Source organism: Saccostrea cucullata, unplaced genomic scaffold, assembly GCF_032062105.1.
Source record: "Saccostrea cucullata isolate Sc308-1 unplaced genomic scaffold, CSIRO_AGI_Scuc_v1 ctg1837, whole genome shotgun sequence".
In the NCBI taxonomy this organism is placed as follows: domain Eukaryota; kingdom Metazoa; phylum Mollusca; class Bivalvia; order Ostreida; family Ostreidae; genus Saccostrea; species Saccostrea cuccullata.
Genome location: NW_026930802.1, coordinates 77,551 through 105,306, shown reverse-complemented (window position 1 = coordinate 105,306; position 27,756 = coordinate 77,551). Strand labels below are relative to the sequence as shown.

At 31.3% G+C, this 27,756-nt stretch overlaps 2 protein-coding genes across 2 annotated transcripts; both read right to left on the bottom strand.

The window, feature by feature from the left end:
• Positions 1-426: 426 nt before the first annotated feature.
• On the bottom strand, positions 427-3,504 carry LOC134230142 (multiple epidermal growth factor-like domains protein 10). The gene is made up of 3 exons (XM_062711919.1): positions 3,428-3,504; positions 1,370-1,960; positions 427-863 (listed from the first exon to the last, which is right to left on the bottom strand). Exons 1-3 carry the CDS (start codon positions 3,483-3,485, stop codon positions 427-429), a joined length of 1,086 nt encoding a protein of 361 aa, XP_062567903.1. The 5' UTR covers positions 3,486-3,504.
• A 4,880-nt stretch (positions 3,505-8,384) lies between these two features.
• On the bottom strand, positions 8,385-26,411 carry LOC134230141 (uncharacterized). The gene is made up of 11 exons (XM_062711918.1): positions 26,332-26,411; positions 25,840-26,052; positions 25,363-25,668; positions 24,683-24,794; positions 24,401-24,567; positions 17,678-17,890; positions 14,552-14,803; positions 10,634-11,050; positions 10,356-10,487; positions 9,845-9,956; positions 8,385-8,729 (listed from the first exon to the last, which is right to left on the bottom strand). Exons 1-11 carry the CDS (start codon positions 26,387-26,389, stop codon positions 8,549-8,551), a joined length of 2,163 nt encoding a protein of 720 aa, XP_062567902.1. The 5' UTR covers positions 26,390-26,411; the 3' UTR covers positions 8,385-8,548.
• Between the last annotated feature and the right edge of the window lie 1,345 nt (positions 26,412-27,756).

Genomic DNA, 27,756 nt, shown 5'->3' with positions numbered 1-27,756 from the left:
TGGTCGATAAACTGGAAAAATAAGAGAAAACTGTTCTTTACCAGAATAAGGTTTTTCATCTGTAAGATTGCTTTGGTGTCCCCTTATACACGACCCGTTGTTTGAAAAACAGATTCTATTTATACAGATTGGACTACATAGTTGATCACATTGTGGTCCGTAATGAGTTTGGCTGCATTCTGCATATAGATATCATGTAATGTTCAGTGTTATTCAAATTGAAAATGAAAGATGTTGGTTGTCCAAATAACATTTTTAAATGATTTATATCAATATCTCGATTCTTTGAATATAAATTCTTATTCATGATTTATATTTGTACCATTCAGGGGCTTGTTAGTTATACACAAAAATACATAAAATTTAATTTCTCAATCGTCACTACTCTTCAGAGCAATGTTTTTAAGAGTAAGATTTCCTGAGTTATTATATTCTTATGGTTTTATCATCACATTTATGACCCTGCCATCCTGTTTTACAAGTGCAACTACCATCGTCTTGAAGACAACCGGATATACACCCATCAGCACAGTTTCGGAGACAATCAACTCCAAATTTCCCGGTAATACATCCAAAGTTGCATAATCCATTGACTTTACTGCATCCCTTTTTACAATTATAGTTGCAAGTTTTATTGCAATAAGTTCCATATTTTCCAACGGGACATTCGCTGTCATATTCCTCTGAGTCTCTAATGAGAGTTGACGGGCATGATAAACTGCAACTCTTTTCACATTTATCTGAATAGAACCCATTCATGCATCCATATGTGCAGGATCCGGTGACATTGTCACAAATTTGTCTTTTACAATTCGCACTACATAGCTTGGAGCAATCAGGTCCGTAATGTCCGAATTCACATCCTGCAAAAAATAATAGTTTTTCTTCGTCGTCAAAGAATCAAAAACTTATTAACTTGAAAAGTACAGACCGTATAGTATTTCCCCTACACATCTCTGGAAACAATTCAATTCATGCCACAATCCTAACAGATAATTTCTTTCAGACACAGTTCTTCCTTCTAAACATGAAATTTAACAAAATTGAAATATGATTTACAACTCATAAAGATGACAAAGGAAGTATTTTAGACGTCTTATTTTGATTTAATCTGATAACATTGTAAATTATTGAATGTTTTTTTTTCTAGTAAAGATGGCAGAACTTAGTTATTTGGAAAAGTCAGAAATGCACAGGATATCTTTAAATATATAAAAGGTGCATACTTTCAACAATTTTTATCTAGATGTAAGCTAATCACTGCATGGAAGAAATATATTTCCTAGTATACAAACTCTTCAGCTTAATGGTGGACATAAAAGTTAATGACGTGTTAAAATACAACTTGGCCCAAAATTACCAAACTCACTGTCGCATCTTTCTCCTGACCAATTTGGTTTACACCCCCCAATACAAACTCCACTTTGAAGGCATTCGATTTTTGCACAATTTCCACTACATGGCGCTTCACAGGATGAACCATAAAACCCCCTGTAGCAGCCATTAATACAATGTCCATTTATTTTTCTACATTCCTGATTAAGGCAAGTGTTACTACATTTTATGTCGCACTTTTCTCCATAAAATCCTTTACTGCAGGTCCCACAATATCCATTTGATTTATCACATGCATCACTGCTGCAGTTACCACAATTGTGTTCACAGAAATCTCCATAATACCCCGGTACACATCCCACTGTACAGTACCCACTGTCTTGCGCACATGCTCGTTTATAGCACTTAATATACCAATGACATTCATATTCACATCTATGTCCATAATACCCGTCTTTACAGGAGGAACACAGTCCGTTAGTTCTATTGCAGACTCTTCTGGAACAAGAAGATGGACATTCATTCAGACATTTATCACCCCAATATCCTTCAATACACCCACGGGTGCAAATTCCATTCCCATCGAATTCCATGTCTATACAGTTAGGACTGCATGGAATCACCGCTGAAAAAACATAAAATTTACAATATGTTGTTTTTTTTTTTACATTCTAACTGGACTTTTACGAGAAGCAGTGACTTCTGCAGTTGACGGTTTTACTTGGACATTAATTAAAACTTGTATCACTTACGGAGGTGCATAATTGATTAAACATAAAAAAACCTTTCTAATTGTCATAGGTGTGATGTTAGGGACACTTACATGTGAAGGCCGGGAGTTGAGCGGTAGGTTGGTTTTTACTTGGTTTTTACTTGCTTCAAGGATAGCTTATATGTGCATTGAAATAAATAGTTATTTTTGATGAATTAAATGTGAAATATTTATTTAGTGAAAGAACTATCGTATATTGTGAAATATGTGAAAGTCAGTTTCAACTGTATAAGTCAGGGGCCCGTTTTACAAAAGGACTTACGACCAAGTTTAATTATTCATATAACTTTTTAATTAACATTCTATCGAAAATTATTTGAAACTTTTTAAAAAGATTGTTGTAAGATATTCTTATACACACAATTTCAAAGAGAATTATCAATTTTGCAAAAATTAACAATAATCTTAAGTTTTTGGTCTTAGTCGTAAGTTCTTTTATCAAACGGGCCCCAGCACTCCTTGCAAAAGTCCACTGAAAGACCGACACTTTGCAAAAAATACTTAAAAGTTCCAAATGCACTGATGGGGAAGGAGAATCGGGAATTATTTTGTCTAAATCATGTTTTGTGAAAAGTAATTCCTTTGAATACTTTCTTCCTTTCTATCCAGCCCCCCCACAAAAAAAAATTAAAAGCTGCAAGATGGATTTCATATTAATTTAAAAGGAGTTAAAATGAATAACAGAAAGTTTTAAACATATTTAATACTTTTCGACGGCGTCTTTAAAAAATGAAAGAGATGAAGAATTTACTTGTCTGCATATACGATGGTTTTCATCATAAAAATGGATAAGAATATTTTTCTTCAGAATAATACTAATTGAATAATTGAAATCAAAACTTATATGAAACTTTTTAATATACCGGGTATGTAGTACGTGTATTAGTTTTGAGTCAATATGCGCGGTCGTAAATTAAAAAAAGCAATTACTTTTAAACAGAAATATATAACAAAACAAAGAAACACTGATGAGCGCAAAAAAGTATTTTACAATACAACCAGAAAGCACCATTTTCATTTTTTTGTATTGTTTTTTTAAAATGTACAAGAACAAATAATTTACAAATTATTTGATAGATATGCTCAATCTGACAAAAAAATCTTCGGCAAATTCTTTTGTTATATTTTGTTATATTTAAGTAATTGGAGAACAGCCTGTTACCTGTCAGATGATATTAATGTTAACTAAATTATATATGCAGATTTTCCTCCCTTTCATTAGTTGTTTCCTTTAGACGTGTAAATAATTAACGTAAAACATTTAGTAAAAAGACAAATACTTATCAGGAAAAAAAATTAGAAAAGTGTCTAGATATTTACCATCACAGTGAAAATCTCTGAGGAATAAAATAATCCACATCCCCCAAAGGGCAGACATTTTGAAATCAAAATAAAATAGAAATTAATGTTGTGAGAGATTTTCTCATTCACATAAGTCGGAAATTTGCTCTGTTTCAGAGCCTTTCAAAAGCTTCTGTCTAATATAAAGCACTTAGATTTATTATAATCTACAACATTTCTAAAGCATATATCAAGATAACATTACAGGAAAACAAACACTTAAATGTGTTAAGTATAATTTTTTGAGCATTAGTCTGTAAGATTGATCACATTTCTGATCTTGTTTTTGCTGTAATTTACATGTATTTAGCACTTGTTGAAGTAACAGCGGAAACCTAATTTTTTCTCGACTTAGGTAGAGATTCGAACTCACGGCCTTCCGATCGCGTAGCGAGCGCTCTCTTGATTGAACAGCCGTAACGTCTATTTTTGTATGTGTGTATGTTAATGCTGAAAAAGAGCAGCTTGCGAAAATAATTATCAAAATTAATGATAGCATAGTATGGACTCTTCAAATACACTTAGCAGATTAAATGTGCGTACAGTTTCAGAATGACAAAAAAAATATTTGCATAAAATGAAAAATTAGGTTATGCATAGCATTATTTTCAATGAAGATAAAAAAAATGATAGAGATGATATTTTGAAATATGCAATTGGAACATACATCCTTTGCTGTATAGAGTTTAATGTTACTTTTTTTTAAAAAACAATGTGACTTTGCAGGTGTATTATTTCATTCTTTTTTTCAATTCTGAATTATTAATTGTTTCCCGCTTGAAAATGGGGGATACTAATTTGGGCCTGTCCGTCCGTCCTTCTAGCTGTCCGCCCTTCTGTTCGTCTTTCTATCTGCTTGTAACGCTTTCGTTTCCACATGATATCTCGAGAACCCTTTGAGCTTTCGCAATGAAATTTTGCATAGTAACTCCCCAAGGACTAAAAATGAACGTATTGATTTAGAGGTCCAAAGGTCGAAGCTCAATGTCATAAATTTGCAAATTCTGTCTGTTATAACACTTTAAATCCCAAGAACCCTTTGAGCTTTCTCAATGAAATTTTACATAACAACTTCCTGTGGTCTAAGGAAGATCTTTTTGAGGTCAAAAGGTTAAAGTTCGAGGTCATAAAAGTATTCATTATGAGTGTGTGTAACACTGTCGTTTTCGGGCGATATCTGAAGATTTTAAGCTTTTGCAATAATGTTTTATATCAAAACTCCCTAAGGCCTCTCTCATCCCTCTCAAAGTGCCCCGCCCAGTTTGTTTAATTAGTATCAAGTGTCGCTTGACATGATTTTTAGCACAGGGGCATGTGGAGAATAATTACATTTAATTCAGGCTGTCAACTGACTTTTCATTCTTTTATACATCTTTTAATTTAGAACTGTTTGATAAAGGCAAAATTAGACACCTTGCATTGTGTAAGATTTTGAAGATAGGGAATGTAATTATATACATGTGTTTGACCCAAGTTTTGCATATAATTTCCGACAGTTTAAAGCAGCTCCGTGGTGTAGGGTTATGTCTCTGACTTGACATTTAAGTGGCCCCGGGTTCTAATCCCGAGTAATCCAATTTCTTTCTTTTTTTAAATGCTTTTTTTTTCACTAAATGATAGTATTCAGCTTCATGTGATATGAAACAGATATGACGTCTGGCGTGTACAAACTCATAAAATCATCATTACAGTGTGATAAATATTCTATATAAAAAGAATCTTCTATACACACAATAAAGATAATAAGTAGTCAAATCTTTATATTAATATTGGCCTTTTCTTGCTTCAATATACATATATACATTGAATAATTCTACATTCAATCAAGGGGAATCCGAGCCCCCCCCCCCCCCCCTTTCCGAACTGCGCATGGTCTTCTTTTTTCCCTAAGCGGGGGACACAAATTCTCAGAATTAGCTTGTTCCATTTCGATTTACAATGAAATTGCGTGTTTAATTGTTGACGGGTACTTCTTCACCGATTGATTAGGAAAAATGTCTCTGGAAGTCGTCATAAAGGTGAAGACTGTCGGGAAATATTTCGGAAGATTTATATTCGTATTAAGTATTTCTCAATGCAGTTTGGGAGCATCTCGCAGTTTCTTTGGTTTCTGATTTCTTTTTAACATTTGATTGATTAAAAGGGCATTTTAATGCACAGTATTGTATAGAACTAAATAGTTTTTAAGAAACCATCGAGATGAATGTTTTATTTTCCCTCTTCATTTAAATGTATTTTTAACCATATCATATCTGTGCAACTTCTTAAGGAGTTTTATTTGTGGAACTCGGAAGATGAAAGTTTTTTATGTTTTTTAAAATATTTTTTGTTCTATTTTGAGCTCATGAAACGTTTTATCTGATAAACTTCCAGAAGTTACTCCAATATCAGCATACAGATTTGTTAAACCCGGAAATTTTTTTTTTAATTATGTTTAATGTTTTCGAGTATGAAACGTTTTTTCTGATAATCTTCCAGGAAGTTCTCCATTATCAGCATACACATACAGATAAATAACACATTTTCCCATAATTGAAATACCTTTGCAAATATAGGTACCTCTTGCACTAAAGCAAATTTAACCATTTCATCAGTACAGCTAAATCACGGTGGCTTAAGTTCTACATTTAAATTGTATTCTTATGATAAAAAAGTAAAAAAAAAGATTTATATTTACAATATATATGAGCAACTACTGTATATAAATGTGTATGAAAAAGAACATTACTATATAGTCACCAAGATTTATTTTTTTTTTAAGTTTTAACATGACGCCATAATCAATTTCCCGAAGTTCTGTAAAGGCAGATGGAAGTATTGAAGTCTTTAATATAGATGCGTTGAGAATGTAAAATTTAAAATATATAGACACTTCTGACTTAAAATGCAATTAGGCAAAGCTATCAGTGTAATTTGGAGCTGATAAAACTCATTTTGAAATGTTAATGTTTTCACAAATAGTATACTATTTATGATAACCTTAGATACACTTTTAAGAAAGCAAAAGCTTTCAATTGTTTGCGTACCTACACAGCACCTAGCAAGTATGCTTTGAGGCATGCATAAATATATTACCGTACATTTGAGCTAAATTATGACCAATCAATTATCAGGTTAACCAGAGTTGGTCTTCTTTGTTATTTAATACAAGAGGTAACTGTTTGTTCACAAATTAGCCAGCGGTTGTACATATGTAGTCCCAGAATTGTTAAGTGAACGGATTGCTTTTAATGAGACATCTTTGAAAGTGATTGTCCGTTCATTGCTTTTAATACAGTTCAAAGTCAAAAACGTACACTAGAATAAGTTCGAATATTTACGTTTGGGAAGAAATACTCATCATTTCAAATTGCACTCAGGTTTTTCTAACCCCTGAAAAATAAAGAAGGATAACTCTTCCTTCAGGTTCTCATTACCTAGAAATTTTTAAATGCATCTGATATTTTCTCTCAAGGATGAATCGTAATTTTATCTTCTTGAATGGGTTAATTACCAACGTTGATATTTTTGATTGGATACGTTCAAAACGTCCAATGAAATTCAAACCATAGTTCTGGAATGTTGCAATACAAGTTCTATTCATAATATGCATGTATTCAAAAAATTTCAATAGACCGTTTACTTTAAATGTCTCAATGCACTTTTTTTTAAACTAGATTTGTAGTTTTTTTTTAATCAAAACTTTTACGATAAAAATAATTTTATTAATTAAAACAAAATGGGATTATTTATGTTTTTTGCGAACAATGGATTTTCCATGTAAATGGTTAATGTTCTATAGATTAGACGTAGTGTTTTGCGTAACATTAAAACCTCTTGCAATTACCTTTATGTGCAAAGCGTCATTGTTAGAAAGCGTCAATTTTCAGATAAAACCAGATTTAAAAGATCGAGAACCCCCTCTTTTGATAGCCCGTTTTTGCTTAAAGGAATTGCAGAAGAAACCCACAAATGAAAATTGAGATCAAAATTCTTTTTGGGCATTTTGCAAAATGGGCTTTTGCCTGTGAGATTTTTAAACAGCTGAAAAGTTAAGAATTGCATAAAAAAAGTAAATTGTACTCAAGTGCATCATATTTATCTAAAAAAGAAAGACAAAGCAATTATACATTCGTAAGGGTACTGTTCCTATTTTGCGTTTCCTTTTTGATGAGTATAGAAACAAAAATAAACGGAAATAATATAAAACACAATTAAAATATTAGATAAATAACGAAACTGGATAATACTAAAACTTATAGATTCACTTGCAAAAAGGTAATATACACAATTACGTTAACCTGAAAAAACCGGCTTAAAATATTCCTTTTAAATAAATTAAGAAAAAAAAAAATAAAGAACACTACTTTAGCTTGTCCATTCAACAGCCAATAGCTAAAGCGTTAAAAACGACAGATATCATTTATAAGAAGAAACAAACTGTCTAATTTTGCGATAAATGAAACTTCTAATCATTTTGTTCACGGTTTTAATTCTAAAGATGTAGGATATGAAAAAAAATATCTTTACGTTTAATAGGGTAAATAATGGTTATTAAGGCTAAATTAACAAAACTATTTAACAATTTTAATGAGTATTGTTTTAATCTACTTTGTAATTATATCATACTTTTTATGAATATTCTTTTATCATATCATCATAAACTACACTCTCTCTCTCTCTCTCTTAAAATACCAACTGAAATTATGACAAAAATTGTACTGTACCATGAAATTAAAAAAAAATTAAGTTAAAGAAAGATCCAAAAAATGTCACTCTGATACAATGTTGTTCTTCTTCAGTCATGATCAAAAATTACATAGTAAATGGTCATATATCATTACATGTAAAACTCAATCAAGATACGCCTTATTACATGTATGTTTCATCAGATTTCTAAATTGGACAATGATAATACCCCCCCAACAAAAAAAATGTAATTAATATAACTACCAGTGGTGTCACAGCAAACTGACAATATAAACAAAGCAAAGGCTGCCATAGAAAGCAAATACATGTAAAGCCTATATAGCTCGTTCTTGGGTACCTCAATGTTTAAAAGCCGGTGGTCGTTTCTTTGCAAAATACTATGACATACAGAAATCCCAAAGGTTAACACACTTATACTTTCATAAATTCGAGTTCCTCATAATGAGAAGGTTGACTGGATTGTCCAAGTTCTTCATAGTTGGTGTTATCTTCTGTTCTCTCATGTATAGTGGAGGTTGCATCTATTGTTGAATTGGCGTGATTATGATCCCTGTTTAAGTCTGGTGTATTATAACTTCTTTGTCTAGTATTTCTGTAACATTTAATTACGAGGGTTGACCCAAAAAGTCGTAGACAGGGAAAACAGTTTATTTTCTCTTTTCTCAACTAAATTTCATTTCTTGTCATAGCAAAAACTAACATTTTATGATTAATAATTTCAAGTTTCATGACGATACCACATTTAATAAGAAAACTATGAAAAAAAAAAGAAACCATGTACATGTAAGTGTATATCGGCGCAAGAAAGTACGCGCAAATTACGTCTCTCATAACGTCATGATCTCTCTCTCTCTCTCTCTCTCTCTCTCTCTCTCTCTCTCTCTCTCTCTTTAAGATCACCAAGTACATTTTAGGCAGCAGAGAATACACCTTGTTTGAGGATGTTTATGGCACAGAACTTTTCCAACTGTCTGCGTTTAACAAACAGTACTCTACTTCTTACATTCAGTAACTATTTTCTTTTAATATAGAGGAAAAAACTTTCATTGAATCTAATGTCCTTTAAAAACAACTTATCTATTAAAATCTAGCGTGTAATGTCCTTTCTGTACTCTTTCTTCCCGTCTCTGATGTATATAAAACTTTATAAAAACAATTTATTACATTTCCGTGCGCCTATTACACGTTTGACGACGTCGTTTTCATAAATCTCATTTACATCAACACTTTGAAAATCATGACTTTATCGTCCGTTTCTAATGCTATTTATATGAAATTTGACTAATTACTATGATTTTGATCCAGGTACATTTGCACTGATTAAAATCTGAGTTCGATTTTTTTATATAGTACCGAAGAAATAAAAGCAAATGTTATAGTTATCTGCGTTAATTATTCCAAATTTTGTTCGTACGCCGACAGACTATATCGGCCTTCATATAAATCGCCCCAATATTATTAATATGAAAGGTTCACAATTTAAAAGACCATGGGATGTGTTATGCCTATGCAAACTTTGGTTAGTATTGGTTGCGAGTTAAAAAAGTTATAAACATTGTCAACCTTTTGGGACAACCCTCGTATTAGCATAAGACACCATATGATTTTTATTTGATTTTTTTTCATAAAAAAGATTTGATGCAATTATTTGTTTACATTCCTTTTACGATTAAGTTTATTTTCATACCTAGATCAATATATACATACCTCACAATCAAAAATATATTGAGAATGACACTCATGATCAGAACAGTAATTACACCGTACAAAACTGGATAAACTTCTGTGTTTGTAATGCTTGCAGACGCCTGGTTGATTGCTTCAATACAAAAAAAGCTTTCATTGCTAAATCATTACATAGAGCATCCTTATTTTATTAAAAAATATATATTAAAAGGTGAAAACATGCATGTTCTTTTGGAAATAAACTTGGTTGGTACCGAGATCAAACCCGTATTAGTATTAATAAATGTACTCAAGATACTCAATTAGTATTTGATTTTTTTTTCAAAGTTTTATTTTTACTATATGTTTAAAAATTTAAACGTTTTGTTATTATATCATTATTTATTTTTCAAAAAGTTCCAGAAAATACATTTATGGATATTTCGCTTTAGGCTGAGACGTTGTGAATTTTTTCAAATATTTAAATCAAATTTATTATAAATGATATACATGTATTTCTAAAATAAGACTGATATTATAAAAAAAATATTACCTGGACTACTTTTGTCATTATTAACATTGAAGCCATCTTTACATGACCCACTGTTTGAGAAACAGGTTCCATTTAAACAGGTTGGACTACATTGCTTGTCACATTCTAGTCCATGATGTGTTTGACTACATTCTGTGTTAGAGAAAGTGATGCAAATTAGTCGGTCATTCAGAGATTTGGCTGGACTTTCATTGTCAAAATAACAACTTTCCTAAAAGCACATTTAATTTTATTTAGAAATGTTTTGAAGATGTTTAAGTGTTCATCTCAAAATTTACCTATACAGTTTTGACCTTGCCAGCCTTCTTTGCAAAAACAATTCCCATCGTCTTGGTTACACCCAGAAATACACCCATCACCACAAGTCTGAAGACAGTTGGCTCCAAATTTCCCGTCAATGCATCCAGAAGTACATAAACCATCGATTTTACTGCATCCATTTTTGCAGTTTTGATTGCAGGTGAAATTGCAATGATGTCCATACATACCATTTGGACAGGGACCCTCACATTCCCCAGAGTGTCTGTTGCAGGCTGACGGACATGTTGTACTGCATCTTTTCTCACATTTCTCTGAATAAAACCCGTTATAACATCCATAGGTACAGGATCCGTTGACAATGTCACACGTCTTTCTTTTACAGTTAACACTGCATTCCATGGAGCAGTCAAATCCGTAATGATTGAAATCACATCCTTTAAGAGGTAAAATTTGTACGTCAATTTGCATCATTTTTAATTTAAACAGCATTACCTTTGTTATCTAAATTTATGCTCTATGTGTATTAATACTGCATCGAACAATGCTATTTACAAACTCTCTTCAATATTTAGGCGTACATTTATGGAATAGTCTTCCATTACATGTTAAATTATCACCATCTTTACCTGTTTTAGAAAGAATTTGGAAAAAGTCATAACAAGCCAACGTTTGTAATTTTTTATTGTTATAGATGTCCTTGTAATTATTCCTAACTGCGTTTTCTAAATTTCGTATATTGACTTATTTATTGTCCTGTACATGTATTTTCTTTCATTTTTACATTACATCTAATCATAAAGTTACATAATGAGCTAAACCTTCTCATTTGCATGTGCATTGTATTACATGTTCGATTTTTAGACTTTGATTCAGCCGTTATGGTCACTTTTATTGGTTATTAATATCATTAAAAAGACCGGTTTCCACGTTCCTCAGATGGATTTTTTAAAACTAGGGAATCTTACTTTAGAAAAAATGTCTTATTTTGTTTAAATAATCTGTGTTAAGCAAGCATATGAACTAAATACTCATTTGAACAGGTGAATACATCAAGGCTATTCTACAAAATTTCGTATCTTATATTAGGAATATTACACAGACACTTGTTTTGGAAAAAAAATTAACCCATAGTATAATAATAACACAATGTATCTAACTCCAAATTACACTCAGTACCCCCACCTCAGAAACGCACTCATTTACAATTTCTGAGGAAATGCAATGGCAATATCTTTAATACCACTGTGTTTTACGATAATTTATCTACACAGTGACAACTATCTGTGGCATATATGTCTTTGTTTTCGCTTTTTTCCGTAAACAGCGTCAAAAACCTGCTCGCCGAGTGAAAAAGTCGAACTAAACCATGAAACGGTATGTGCTAATCCTGCACCGACATTTTAACTGGCTAAAAATCTTCGTCTAAAATTTCATCAAAAATACGTGGTTACTGTCTTTATGGAAACTGAGACATAATCAAATTTTGTTGATTCAATGCAATATTTAAAATCTGGAATTGAATTTTTTAACCCATTAATTTTTCTTGCCCGACATTAGCACATACCGTTCGGTTTAGTTCGACTTTTCCACTCGGCGAACAGGGTTTAGACGCTGTTTACGGAGATAAACGAAAACAAAGACATGCATGTTGCATATGGTTGTGTAGATAAATTGACGTAGAAGACAATTTTAATTAACATTTTGCCATTGCATTTCCTCTGAAATTTTCAATGGGTGCGTTTCTGAGGAGGGAGATACTGAGTGAAATTCAGAGTTAGATACCCCGTATTATTATTATACTCTAGATTAAAAATGTATTTCCAAACAAGTGCCCGTGGAATATCATTATTACCGGTGATTTAAATTGTTATATGATTGAATTATTCCGTTCCTTTTGATTAGCTGAGATCCAACTATTTGGACAAAATACTGTGTGATCCTGCACGTGACGTTCCAGATGAGTATAAAGGACTATTTTCTCTACATTGATCTAAAAATACATCAGTTAATTCCAAATTGATTAAAATCGTTTTGGAAAGCTTTCACTGGTATCGACTTTTTCTTATGTGAACAACACGTACATGTATGTGAATACATATTTTCGGACGAGGGTGGTAGGATGGGATGCAGGGAACCCCTCCAACACTTTTATTAAACAAAAATGTTTATTTATTTATTATTATTTTTTGATTTTTTTTATTTTCTTTGTCAGCTTTTCAGTTTCCCCTGATAATACTCCTTCTTTTCAAAATCAATCCTATAAAAGATCCTGACATTTAAAATTTTTTCTGGCAACTAAAAAATCAATGACTGATAATATCTTTTTACATTGTTACACTGCTTCTCTCTTTTGAAATATCTAGGACTTTAGCAAATAAAAACAATTTATGAGTTTATCATTTAATCTTTGAATCATATAATAAAACACTTTTTGATGTGTTTTGAGTCAATACAATACTTTAACCATCTTTGAAGTAGAATATTCACCTTGTCCTTCGGGCTCGGTGAATATTGTAATACTCAGGTGACTAAATCAGTGTATTGACCTCAAAAACAGCAATAATCGGGTAATATTTTTCAATGCATGTATCTTCTAGTAGTGTAGTGTACATTGATACATGTGGTTCATAATTTCATCTCCGTCCATTACCAGAAGAAAGGGAAAATATTTAGAATAGGAATGATTATTCATTGCTAATGCTGAGTAAGAAGTATTTTATCTAAAACAGGATGTAAGACAATAATTTACCAGGACCATCAGCAACATCATTTTTTTAAATATACAGATATATGATTCGATATTTACCGGAAAAAATAAAGTAGTATTTTTTTCAGTTCAAAACTTGTGAAGAGGGTGCACAGAGATTCCGGAAGATAGGGAGCAACATCGGAATTTGATATTTATATATTACATAGATACCGTATAAGTGGAAATTTAAGCGAGACGCAAATTTAGCGATCTGTCCTTAAAAATTGGTATTTTATTTTTAGCGAGATGTAATTTTAGCGATTTTATAAGCTCACTGCAGAAGCTATTACAAATAAAGTGCAATTAATTTTAAGCGATATTCAATTTTAGCGATCTTAACACCCTAGTTTATACATGTAATGTTAAAATTAAATCCATGATAGTTTTGTAAGTGATGTAATTCATTTGCACGGGCATAAAAAGCGACTTTCATTATTGGACCAGTATCAAAATGAAGTAGATTTAAAATCAAGATTTTGCCACCTTGGAGATGCAAAAGAAGAAGGTATTGTTTTAGCTGACTGTGCCCTAAAAATGTAATATCATCAAAAAGTTTTGAAACTAGCTTAAAAATACGTTAAGTATATTACTTTGATAAATCAGGAAAGAATAAGGCACAAAGGATTTCTTGCCTGCAAATATGACGTCATAAATGTGATGCATTTCTGTATTTTTACAGAAAAAGCCTCAAATTAGCCAATTTAAAGGGTAATTTTCCTTTTGAAAATAGTGTTTACAGCTGTCGCCCACTTTATTTTTTTTTATATGTTTTGCAAAAAACAATAAAAAATCATATATCTCAAAATCTTTGTGGGCGATGCCTGTGGACAATATTTTCTGAAAAAAAAAATTCCATTGAAAATTGGTGTCTTCTGCAACATTTGAAGAAAATACGGTAAAATGCCCATGTTAATGACGTCACAATGAACATTTAAAAACACGTGTGGGAAAAATTATTTGTATGATATTTCTGCATGGATTTTAATGATTCAGAAAGCATTAGTTTTCATCTTTTACATCTGTTTTATATTTTAGAAAATCACAGGGCAAGATTTGTATAGAAACCATACCTTGTTCTTTACAAAAAATCATATGTATTTTTGTCCTTTACTTTTCTGTTTTTGCATGAATAGATTAAAAAAAAATAAATTAAAATATTCAGAAAAGGTAATAAAATGCATCTTACCATAAATCTGAATTTCACATATTTCAAGCACAGCGCCTCTTTCTGAGAATTTATCGTCTTCAGGAGCGTCATAGTCTGTTATAACTCTGAGGTATCTAGCTGTTCTTTCACATGTAATATTCTGTATGGCTGATGGTATACTAGAATCTGGAGTGTTATCTTTGTAGCATTCTTCCCATTGTTCTGTATCATAGGAATTTGATACTTGTAAGCTGTATTGCCTGAATCGGTAAGGTCGCCATGTATAATATCCTGTAAGAGAGGGTTTTCTTAAATTTCTTCCAATCATTTTTATTTAAACTTTTACCTCAAATCAGTTTGTGATCAAGAGAAACAAATTAACTGCACAGATAGCAAAAGATTTACTGATTACAAAATAATCTAATATAAAGCCATTATGGCATTTACTTTATTCTGCTACATAGAAAGATTGTTGAAGATTTTCCCATTACTTTTCCAGTGTTCTTGGTGCAGTGTTTGTCTATTCATGGCCTTCAAGCTAAACCTTTATATATATATTAACGATATATTAACGATGTTATATCATTAAACGGTTGTAACTATCATTCAATATGTCGAATCGATGCATTCCCGTACACTCTAAATGAAAGACACAGCAACGTCTGTCACGGGACAATATAATATAATAATAAAATATATGGGACAATTTAATATTGTGTTCCCTGGATTGGGGTGAATCGGTTATCTATTAGATATAACTTTTGGTCCAAATGTAAGTACATTGTATCATGAGTCGACTGCATGTATGCGACTTTCTCATTATATAAATATGTTTTTTTTTTAATATTGTTCAAGAAGCATTTAAAGAACACAAAGACTAAATGAATTTAATTTTATCCATTAATTTGCACAGTTTATGGACAATACGATGACCTTGTCAGCAAACACACCCTATCATTATGTCGAATGACTTTTTTCATACAAATTATTAGCCCATTACTTCACAATTGTCTATAAATATTTCTATTTGCCACAAAGAGCAGTAAGTGTCTTGACCGAACAAAAGGGAATGTTAACTCCTCCATAGCACCTGATCCCATCTCTTATGCTTAAGTGGTCCAAGTTTCCTCTGCCCCCCCCCCCACCCCCTCACCATTCGTCTTTTCTCAATAGACATTTTAATTCGTTTAGTTCTGTCACAGCCTTGTCTCAGTATTGTAGTTGTAGTGAATAGTGAAGAAATAATTAACACACAAAAAACGGCTGCTGGGTTCGATTCTTTATTTGATATATTTCACGCAATAACAGAAAAAGAAGAGGGTGACCTGAAATATAATATAACATGTATTTAATATTCTTCACCTCACTCACACTTTTAAGCGAATCAATTAAACTTATGAATTTAGATAATTTAGAAATTGACTTGAGTTAAATAAAATGATGAAATAGATACTGAGTAATAATTGAATATTCAAAAATAATTTAACAATTTTTTCTTACCGTAATCCTAGACCCAATTTTGCCACAATATCGTAAGATGATTTTTGTTGGAGAGAGAGAGAGCGTTTTATCTCCCCAAAGTCTAAGGTTGGAGTGCCCGAGAAATTAGTATTGGCGCGAATGCGCAGGGGACATAGAAAAACCTGTTTGACAACTCACACACTCGGACCCTCTCACTGACCACTCATCCGTATAAATGAATGAATGAATGAATAAAACAGTGAAATCCGTGGTGAAAACGGTATTCACTAGTTACTATAAAAATATTATGCTTTATAACAAGATATGAAAATGATATGAATAATAATTATTAATATTAATTAATAAATTATAATTCACCCTGTGACAGTTCTTTACCTTCAATTTTCTTTTCATATAAAGGACAATGTTACTCAGAAACAGGTACTTAAATATTTAGGTGCAGTAACAATCTACTTCTTGCTCTTAACTTATACATCGCACCATCCATGTAAATACATGAAATAATAAGAAAATAATTATTTTACTAAATAGTTTGCCAAATTCAGATTCAGTTGCTGATATGCATCTTTTTTTCATATCAGGAGATATTTTAAAAATTTCATTAATTTTAAACAACGGAACTTACATGTATATAGAAAGAAGAACTTGATAATAAAGTTATTGCACAAAATTTCATTACGTCTTTTCTGTGATGCCATGTGTGGTATTAAGCATTCGTCTCATCTTATAAGGGTTACATGTACTGTTATAATTTACAAAGTAAAATGCAACAAGTCTGTTCTCTCAATGGCGACCAAAGGTGCCGGTCAATTTAAACATCGCTCATCCTCTAAGGTTTTTGGTGGTGGTTCTTCTCATATTGCTTGAACCACTATGTTGCGATAATTCGCGATGCATTTGGCTTTTCCAGATTGGATAAAATTGCGTATTATATTGAGTATTTATTCCCGAACCAGTATAATTTTGTCAATCTATGAAGCCAATAATGTGTAAGGATACTGTCATGATATATAATGTCATCATGTATTATGATGAGTTGCATAAAATATAATAATAAGTAATGTATACTGATGGGTTCTAATGGTTCCTGATCATGACAAGGAGCACATGGCGGGTGTGACCGGTTGACAGGAGATGCTCACTCCTCCATGGCTCCTGATCCGACCTCTGATTCTCCTATTTTGTATTTTTTTTTTATTACATTTAATCTTGAATACTGTTCGTTCTCTCCATATGTTTCATTGAGACAATGTATAATGATGAAATGCATAATGAATATTGTATAATGATGGTTGCAACAGTGATGAACTGCATAATGATGAACTGCATAATGTATGCATAATGTATAATGTATAATGATGGTTGCCATAATGTGTCATGATGAAATGCATAATGCATGCACAATGAATAATGTTAATGATGGATTGCATAAAGTTTGAATAAGGATTAATGTATAATGGATCTTTGAGGGCTTCACATTTGACGGTGGATGAAACTAGCAGCCCTCAAATGATAATGTAGCATAATGTTTAAAATAAATGTGTAATGTAATGATTAACTAATTTATCCACTGGCAGCCCTAAGGTCGTGGCCTCGTTCGCCAACAACAACAAAAAATAAATCTTAAATCAACTTTATATTTGGCTTCATTGTCTATAATAATACATGTATAATGTCAATTACCTATATCATTTCTATAGTAGATGACAACATTTTGCAGTTTACATTCTTTTCGTAAGTCCACCATAACCCATGCCTCTGGCGCTGCGCATACTGCCGTATGTGAACAGCTGGCGTAATTTTGTTTGGTGTTGCCGTCAATTACTTTGTATGCAGATAAATCCTTACTTATAGAACTCTGTGTAGCTATGCAGATAGAACGTTCACAAATGTTATCTGTGTAATAATAGAATAAAAACACTTTTAAAATAAATTGGTGGATATATATTGCCAAGGATTAAAAAAAAACCGTGTACTTATCGGCAATGTCTTGATAATATTTTTATTAAATCCTGTCATTTTAACAGTCTTTTATGCAAATATTTTTAATTCAATGTACACGAGTCAAACATAAAATTTAAAATTCAATTGAAAGTTGAATTAGAGAATTAATTAATTTAAAAAAAATTAAAATTGTCAACTGGAATAGGAACGATAACCCTTACTGATTCATCTCTATCCTTTTGAAACAATGAATTTTTTTATTACACCTAAATCCCTATCTCACCCAAGCCTCACATATTCACAAGTGAATGTTTTAAATGGCAAAAAAATTGTTCATATTTGTTTTTTGTTTCAATTTCAAAAAAAAGTTATCAAGAGCGATTGGTTGAGCGGTTGATTTTTTTTCTTTTTGCTCTCGTAGTAGCAATGTAGCTCTCTGTTGCAATTTTATTTTGAATTTTAACAAGGCCGTGTCTAATTATTTCTACCCTAGGGATTTCGATAATTTTTTGTTAATTGATTTTTACTGTTATATTTATTGTTTTAAGATGAAAATATCGAATGCTTACCACCCCGATTTCTTTGGGGGTCATCTGAAAAGTTGTAAAATTTGACTATTGGTCCCTATGAAAATTTGTTAAAAAGCGCCAAATTATTAAATTTTTCAGATATTTTTCTATATTTGCCCTAGAGCTTTCTTCTTCAGTCAAGTAGATGAATGTTATTGTAAAACGTCACAAAATTGTGAAATTAAAAAAAAATGTGACCATCTACATGTAGATTGGTCTGGGTCTTAATTACAAAGTTTATTTTTTTCGATGCCCAATAACTCTAAAATTGCCATATTGTGGTATAAATACATATTAGTGCAGATGAATTATCGGCGCAGATAATTTTTTTTGGTAAAAAATAGCTTATATTTAATAATAATTATATTTCGATTGTTGTTATGTTTCTTCTGATGTTCTGTCATCAGTTTAAGTAAAATATCCATGGACGTCTACAGACATATGAGCGACTCATATGCCAATCTTCAGCGTCCGGCATTGCTTACAAAATCGGAAACAGTGACGTAGCTAGAACCACTAAAACGTGTTTTTCTAATTATTGCTGTAAAATCACATTTTCAGACCAGTAGGCGTTTCAGATAATGTTAATCTTATATTAAAATATTATTTTGGAAAGGTGTACTGTCGCACTTATGACTGTGTGTAATTAAAATGCTTCGCAAAAGTCATGCGCACTCGCATTAGACTCGGCCTCGTTCAATCTCAAATCTCATGAAATCAAATTATTCATGATTTCCTTTCAGCAGTGATCATTTATGAGTGGCTTCTGCACTACTTACCGTAACGGCCGCATCTTATCAGTCAAATGCTTAAATGTGTGATTGTACTAATCAGTTATTTTAAAGATAAATATTGTCCAACATTTTGAGTGTTGCAATAATTGCGCTTTTTCAATTCGATAAAAATGAATGTGAATACAAATATATCAATTTGAAATGTACGTGAATATTAATTTCCCAAATGAAAAAAGAAATACTGTAGAATCACTAATTTTGTTGATTTGTCAAAAAAAATAGTTTTGTTGGCATTTAATTTCGTTGTTTTCAAAGTAACTCTATTCAAAAAATATAAAGTCATATAAAATTTCGTGTGGGATTTAATTTCATTGATAATTGTTTACAACGAAATAAATGAAATTTGATCCCCAACGAATGTTTGTGCTTTTACAGTATTAAAATCTTTTACTGTACATAACTATCTATGAGCTCGTCGCCCGCGTGGCGCAGTTGTAAGAGCGTCTGATCTAGTGTCACAGAGAAAGTGATTTACTTTACATAAATGGGATAAATACAATTCACAGAAAGACAATGGAAATAAAACAGAACTATACCATAACAGTGAATTACTCCAAATAATAATTGAGTCCACATTCCCCATAATGTAGCCATTTTGATGGGAGATGTAAATTCAAAATGTATTACACAATATAAATAACAATCTTGTTATAAACGAGAAGACTTCCAAGCGAGATATATATTTTCAAAGAATATACGCATTTAGATTTATATATTTACGCTAAAATTCTAAGCATAAAAAAAAATCACATGATGGGTAAACGACACTTAAAAGCGATACCTCGATATTCAGAGGATTACATAACTTTCGCTTTTTTTCCTTTCCGTATCAAGCATTTTTTCTCTTGTAAATATTATAAACTTCCTCGATCAATACTGTGCCTTTAACTTTTGAAATAATTTCTTATATATGGTACACAAGGTTATTATCCAGATCGATAAAATAATATAAATTAATATACTTCATTATTATTATTATTATTATTAGAATTATTATTATCAAGCTAAAATTTGTGCAAAAAAAAAGAGACTTCTATTTATCTGTTTTCAAATTTTCTTTTATTTTCTTTAAACTTAATTGTTTATTTCTTCTTCTATTTAAAATATACAAGTATCTAATTTTAAGATTACGGGGTGGATGACCTACGATCTGCTGCTAAAGTATATAAAAAAGGCCCATTATTTCAAAGCAGCATAAAAGATCAACCTAAACGGGAGATGTTTTCCTTCTTTTTGTTTGTTTGTTTGTATTTAATACCACCCCCTTGAGATTTTTTTTTTCACTCATATTTTTTTCACCAAAGACGCCTTGTATATTGATTTCTAAAAGAGGAAATTTAAATTTAAAAGACAAGACATTGTGTTTTCGACATAATAACCATAAGGCATATATAATAATAAAGCCCACTTCTGAACATGCCATATATACCTAATAATTTAGTTTTAAATACGACAAAGAAGAAATCTTGATACATTTCAAAAAAAAAAATAAACATGTATGGATTTATACTGTCCAAAAAGTAACACTGAACACAGTGCATTGTATATGAAGTATATTTGATAAGCAGTGTTCACAAACTTTATATGGCAGAGTCGCCACATCATAATGTGCGTTAATGCAGTTATACAAAAAATTTTCCTGGTGTTTTTAAAACAATTGAAACCGGAACAAAAATATGCATATCGATTTTTTTATTACTTTATTTAGCAATTCTCTTCCTCTATCAACGAGAGCAATATCGATGGATTTGATTTTGACTTGTTTCTCACGGTGCTTGAAATATTAATGATCTTATTATGGTTACGGTAGAACATTGTAAGAAATTAAGATAATTTATTAGAAAAGAAATCTTATTTTGGTATACATACTAGGATTATCAAAAAGTTTGTTGATTAATGCGATAAAATTTATACCATGTAGCCTGTGCTTATGCAATGTCTATGGGACATAAATCAACAAAAAGTGTCAGAAGTGTTGAAAATTTTCGCTCGGTATGTTGATAATTTTCCAAATTATCATTGACTTAAGAAAAAAAAACAATCACCCGTCATTGTCGCTTTTTAATTTGTTGGCGTCCGACAACGTCAATATTTCTCAATATCCACTCCCACTCTTTCATACACTTTACTTGATGAGATTATAAACAGCCAATTTTAATGCATATTATAAATTAAATGACAGACTTTGAACACCCTGAATACAAATCGACATCTATGCATATTTCATCCTTCTAATCTTTTAGGCATTTAAGTACTCTCGATGCATTCAATTTCTTTGTAGCTCGTTTAAACATTTTCTAGCTCCATGCCAATTTTTCCAGTTCCACAATTTTAAAGAATATGTAAAAAAAGAAAAGAAAAAAAAGAAACTCCTTCCCCTTTTTTGACTTCATTAGAGTCCATGAATTGTTTGCATTTTCACTTGAAATTTACGATGGAATTTTTACAGACCTTACAGAATAGAGTAAAGTTTGCAAATGGTGCCATACCACGTGAACGAATTAACACGATTTTTGCATGACAAGTGCACAAATCATAAAAGGTTTTTTTTTCATTTATACTTAGGTAGAAAAAAAACCCTCATCTTCGAGTTTGCGCCGCCTAGACACATTATTACTAAAAAAAAAGCATCAACAATTCATTTAAATATATATATATATATAAATGATTTATAGTTTATTAAATAGGTAGAAAACATGATTCTTTTTAAAGAGGAACAGGATTTTGAGCCGAAAAAAAAATGAAGTCAATGATTTTTTTCGTACTTTTTTATGATACTTTTTATAAAGTACTTAACATTTTAAAAAAGTCCTGTCATGAGCTTTCTTAAACTTATCTAAAAGATATAACCTCACAAATATTGCCTTGTATAGTATTTAAATGAATTTTCGATACTTGACTTTTACGGGTGCATTACGGAGTTCATAGTGGGAATTTTTATGCACAAATAATAGATATGGTAGAAAACACTATATGCCAAAATATTTCAAAATATCCATAGTGTTTAAAGTATCTGAAAGCATTTATTTTATTTTTTCAATGTATATCGGTGGGATAATTTCTACACTTTTCAATCCAGCTTCAAAGACAAAAACGATATTTTGGGGAAAAAAAATCTGTCAACAAATTTGGCTAGATTTACGATTGAATGTCAGTCCTTCATCGTAATTATTAAGTGTATAAATATTGCACAGGAAATCGTTGAATAACACGTAAGCATGATAAGAACGCTTCACATTTACAGTTTCCGAGTTCGGGAAATCAATTGTGACGTCACACGAAAACATTAACACGATGAATTATCTAAATACAGAGAATCTCTGCTACCAAACACAAAAGGAATATTAATTCAAAAAATCTTTTTCAGAAATTAATCACGACGCATTGACTGTGACCTGTTTATTATGAAATAAATCTGATAATGACGGGTGTTTTTAATATGTGCCAGATCTCGCTGCACTGAGAATTCAAACACTGCGTTACTGATGTCAATGATGTTAGACTGCAGGGTAAAGAGAAATGGATGTGTGGATTTGGCAATTTCACAATATCCAAATCTTGGCAAGACCTTTAAAAACTCTTTTTTTATATGATAAACAAATTTGGAATTAAATTACACAAGAACTGTTGATTTTAACACTGTTTAAGATGTACATCAGCAGCGACTATGACGTAATCTGTCTTTTGAGTCATGTGTCCTTTCTCCCCTTAAATGGTGAAATATGTATCGATGTACCTCAAGCGGTTTTATTTTTATTGCACTTGTCTAGGAACTGTTTGATAACCCCTCGTAAATACTTATTCTAAATTCAATGAAAATACCGATTGATTTTGGAGAAAAACAAAATTGAAAACGTCACATTTCAAAATCAGTAAGGTCAAGGTCAACATTGAATGTACATCCAAAGTCCAATTAACGATACAAATTTTAGAGCAGAGCAAACAGGGACCTCTAAAACTCCATAGGTGGGATAAGGTGCCTTAAAGAAGTGAACATCGCCTGCTGACCTGCCACACTAGCCCTGTGCTCCTTGTCATTATCGGAAAATAGCAAAAAAAATCCGTCGTCAATTCAATTTGTAAATAATGTTTTAAATATTAGTATGAGAGTTAGCAATTCACTTAATGATAAACTTTATGTGCTTACAAGGTCATTGTATCGGCCATAGAACTTACGATGACTTGAAATGAGACTGATATGAACTTTGTTTCATTAACTTTGTCAAAAATACCTCGTTTTAGAAATTGTGCATACTAAGAACATGCTTTGACCTATCGAATCAACGACAGCGATACTTTGAAACCTGGGAAAATTTTCATAACGGACGAATGATCTAAGTTTCCTTCTGTCGTTCCTGGCATACTCTACTATCTAGAAAATGATTCCTTATGTATCCATTCCATTGTAAAATACAATTATAGATTTAGAGTTGAAAAATGTAGACATAGAATGAAATTACACGAGGATTCCCATGCCAATTTTAATAGTCCTCGACCACTGACGTCAAACACAAAGGCAGCCGCAAGAGAATTACACGCATATTTGGCGTCCTTAGCGTCAGACACAGAGACAGGTGCACATGAGATTTGCATGCATTTTAAGCCACCAAAGCTCCTGAACTATAGACCTGCCTAATTTACATTTAGGTAGAATTATCAAGAAACTCCCGCTAACTTTCAAAGGGTTATCACAGAGAAAAAAAAATAAAAATGGAAATATAACAAAATAATGAACTCTGAAATTAAAAGTAAGAGAATAACATAATTATAATATACAACTGTGTTATTGATTTGCTATAATACTGAACGTCATATTTTAAAATTATCTTAAATATCAATAAGAAAAACATTAATACGGTTACGTGTTATTTCTTGCTATTTGATTTTTTTTTTTAACAAAGATGATAAAAACAAAAAATGTGAAAATAATGAACAGTGATGTTAAAGTACATAAAAGAGATAAAACAAAGCAAAGCTAGCTATATCGAGTAAATATAGTCTCTAGCTCCTTCAAAGTCACCTTAAGTCAGTCACGCCAGCAATCGTTTCTTTCTAGTATATTCAGAAACAAACATTTTAAAAGTAAAAGGACTTTCATTTTTTGAGTTCTTCATATTGAGAGGGTTGACTTAATTGTCCAAGTTCTTGGTAGTTGGCGATGTCTTCTATTCTATCATAAACATCTCTGTTTGCATCTCTTATTGAATTGTACGGACCGTGTTCTTTTGTTGAGTCTCTTCTTATATAAAATTTTTCTCTCACTTTCCTGTAACAATAAAGAATTTACAGATAAGAAAGATGCTTTTTCATTTTTTTTCTGAAGTAAGACATCTGTTTTATTTCATCTACTTTATTGATAATTAGATTGATAAAAATCTTACCACGCAATGAAAAATAAGTTGACAAATATACTTAAGATGAGAAATGTAACCACACCGTATAGAACAGAGTGAACGTCTGTGATTTTACTGTTCTCTGACGCCTCATTGTTTCCTTCAATGGAAAAAAGATACATGGCAAAATATTTGGCTATCTGTTTTTAGATGTATCACATAAAAAAATAAATGTACCTCAACCCTCCCTAAAAAGAAAGCCACAAATGTAGACAACTAAGTAATTAACTTTTATTTAAAAAAAAATGTTAGAATTGATCTGTCTATATTTATAATCTGATGAGGAAATACCTGTTTGAGACATGTAGTTATACTTTAACAAATGTATTGATGATTTATCCTTTAAAAAAAGATAACAAAGATAAACACCGATTTTAGCACGTAAGAACAGTCAGGTTTTGTTGGTTATCAAAATTCCAATCTTGAATTACGGTGTAATGGTCTTAGGAGTATCTATAAGGCTCAATGAAGGTAGTCAGCTAGATACTAAGTATTTGAGATATGTTTTTGAGTTTAAACAATCTTGGATATGAACAATTTTTTTAAAAAGTCAAAACGTTCATGTATTTTGTCCTTCAATTTGTGATTTTGAAATATTCCTTTGTAAAAGAAAAACCCACGCATTTTAGAAAACTTTATTTTTATAACGAAAAAAAAACCCAACTCACCATAAATTTGAATTTCACAAATTTCGAGTATAGGTCCACTTTCAGAGAATATGTCATCTTCAGGAGCGTCATAGTTTGTTATAATTCTGAGGTATCTGGCTGTTCTTTCACATGTAATATTCTGTATGTCTGATGGTATGCGGGAATCGGGAGTGTTATCTTTGTAACATTCTTTCCATTGTTCTGTATCGGAGGAATTTGATACTTCTAAGCTGTATTGCCTGAATCGATAAGGTCTCCATTCATATCTTTGTCTTCTCGAATTCCAAACTCTTGATATGTTTGTTTTAACCACTTTAAGATCATCTATCAGTACTTCATATAGAGGTTTAAAACAAAAAATTGGTTTAATTCGATGCTATGGAATTGAATTAAAATAACCTAGAAAGGTGATATTATTAATACATTCTTATAACAATATCCTACCCAGTGCAAATTAAAAATAACTTTTATTGCAAAACTATGGCTTTCAATTACCATCCTCGTTTCTATAGTAGATGGCGACATTTTGCAGTTTATATTCTTTTCGTAAGTCCACCATAACCCATGCCTCTGACGTTGAATTTACTACAGTATGTGAACAGCTGTAGTAATCTTGTTTGGTATTTCCGTCAATAACTTTGTCTGCAGATAAACCATCTCTTATAGAACTCTGTGTGGCTGTGCAGGTTACTCTTTTACAAATGTTCTCTGTGTATTGAAAACAAAAAAAGTCCTTTCAAGCTTGAGCGCAGTCATTACATATGTAGAAGCTTTACAATTACAATAAATAGTGAATATGACGGCATGGTAAGCAGAACATTAAAAATTGTTTTGATTGTAATCAAATTGGAAAAGTCAAGATTAAAGTTGGAAAAACCAAGACCAATTTTATCAACTTTAACAAAATATTACGTGGCAATAAAACGCTTCCATAGTAATGAATTATCAGCTTAAAAGTTCACAAAAAAAGATTATCCGATTATTTACCGTAACAGTGAATATATCTAACCAATGATATTGTCAGCATTGCCCTCAGGGCAGCCATTTTAAAAGAATATGGATACTGAAAAAAATCACAATTTATATATAAATTCTCAGGCTCTGAAAGAATAAGTGACAAGTGAGAGAGTATTTCTCAACGACAAAATAACTAAGTTTAAAACATTTATTTTAACAATTAACAATGACAATAAAAGGTTTTTAAGCATTAAAATCATATGATAGGAAAGGACACTTGAATAAATTGCATCATTGTTCTCTTGACAATTATATGTAATCATAATGTGAGAATGATATAATTCTTCATTTACTTGAGATTTTTTTTAAAAATTATGAATATAATTTTTTCCTTGTCCACAACAGGATATACGACTTTTAAAGCAATTACATGTATGCATCAAATATTGTACACAAATTTTCGTTGCAGTTTTCTCAGCAACTACTCATCGCAGATGCTTGAAATTTCAACACGATCTTTTCATATCAATAAAGCATATTATATGTAAAATTTGATATACTTAAAAAAGGGGTTTTCCTTTTTTTCGATAGTAAATGAAAATCATTTGTATCTTTAAAAACGCGCTCTATGGATGTAAATACGAGGGCTGATCCAAAAGTAATGCCACTGTGTCCATATCTTTACTATTGGCGTCATATGCATGTTATCAAATATAATGTATCAAAAGATGCATAAAAATAAATTTAATCAACATTTAAAGTTTCATTTAATAATGATTATATTTTTATTGTTTATAGATTTTCTTAAGATAGATCACCCTTCGTCTACAGTACTCGCATATTTATTCTTTACAAATCCATCGTGTCCTAGCGTGCGTGTATCCTATTTTATTGTGTGTGTATTCTATCGTATCATGTTTTCCCTTTATCAGCTTTTGCATTTTATGACTTTTAGTTTAAAACACGTGTTTTACGTTTGTTGTCTTTTTTTGTTGTCTTTTCCGTTTATCGCGTAGATCGTATTTCAGTTTCATTGCGTTTATCATGTATATTTGGAAACCCTCGCTTTTTATCTTTACTACAGGAAGAAACTACCGAGGTATTCCTATTTTCGTTTTGTTAACTAAAGTATAATTGCTTTTACCGAGAAGAAGAACAGAAAGATTTATCCCTTATCTTCACCTTTAACTTTACATTATTCGATTACACGTACAATTGAGGTTGACATTTAGGAAAGGAACCAGTACCAGTTTAAAAATAATCATTATTGCATTTTTAGGGATTCCATGGCATATTCAGTGTATTTTAAGATTTCAAAGAAAATCAATGGGTGGAAATCTGACTTTTAAGACTTCGTTCAGGTTTTACTTAACCCTACATACATGTATAATGTATTTCAAATAAATGACCCATGCATACACGTGTATGCATTGCTATGAAGGAAGATATGTCGGG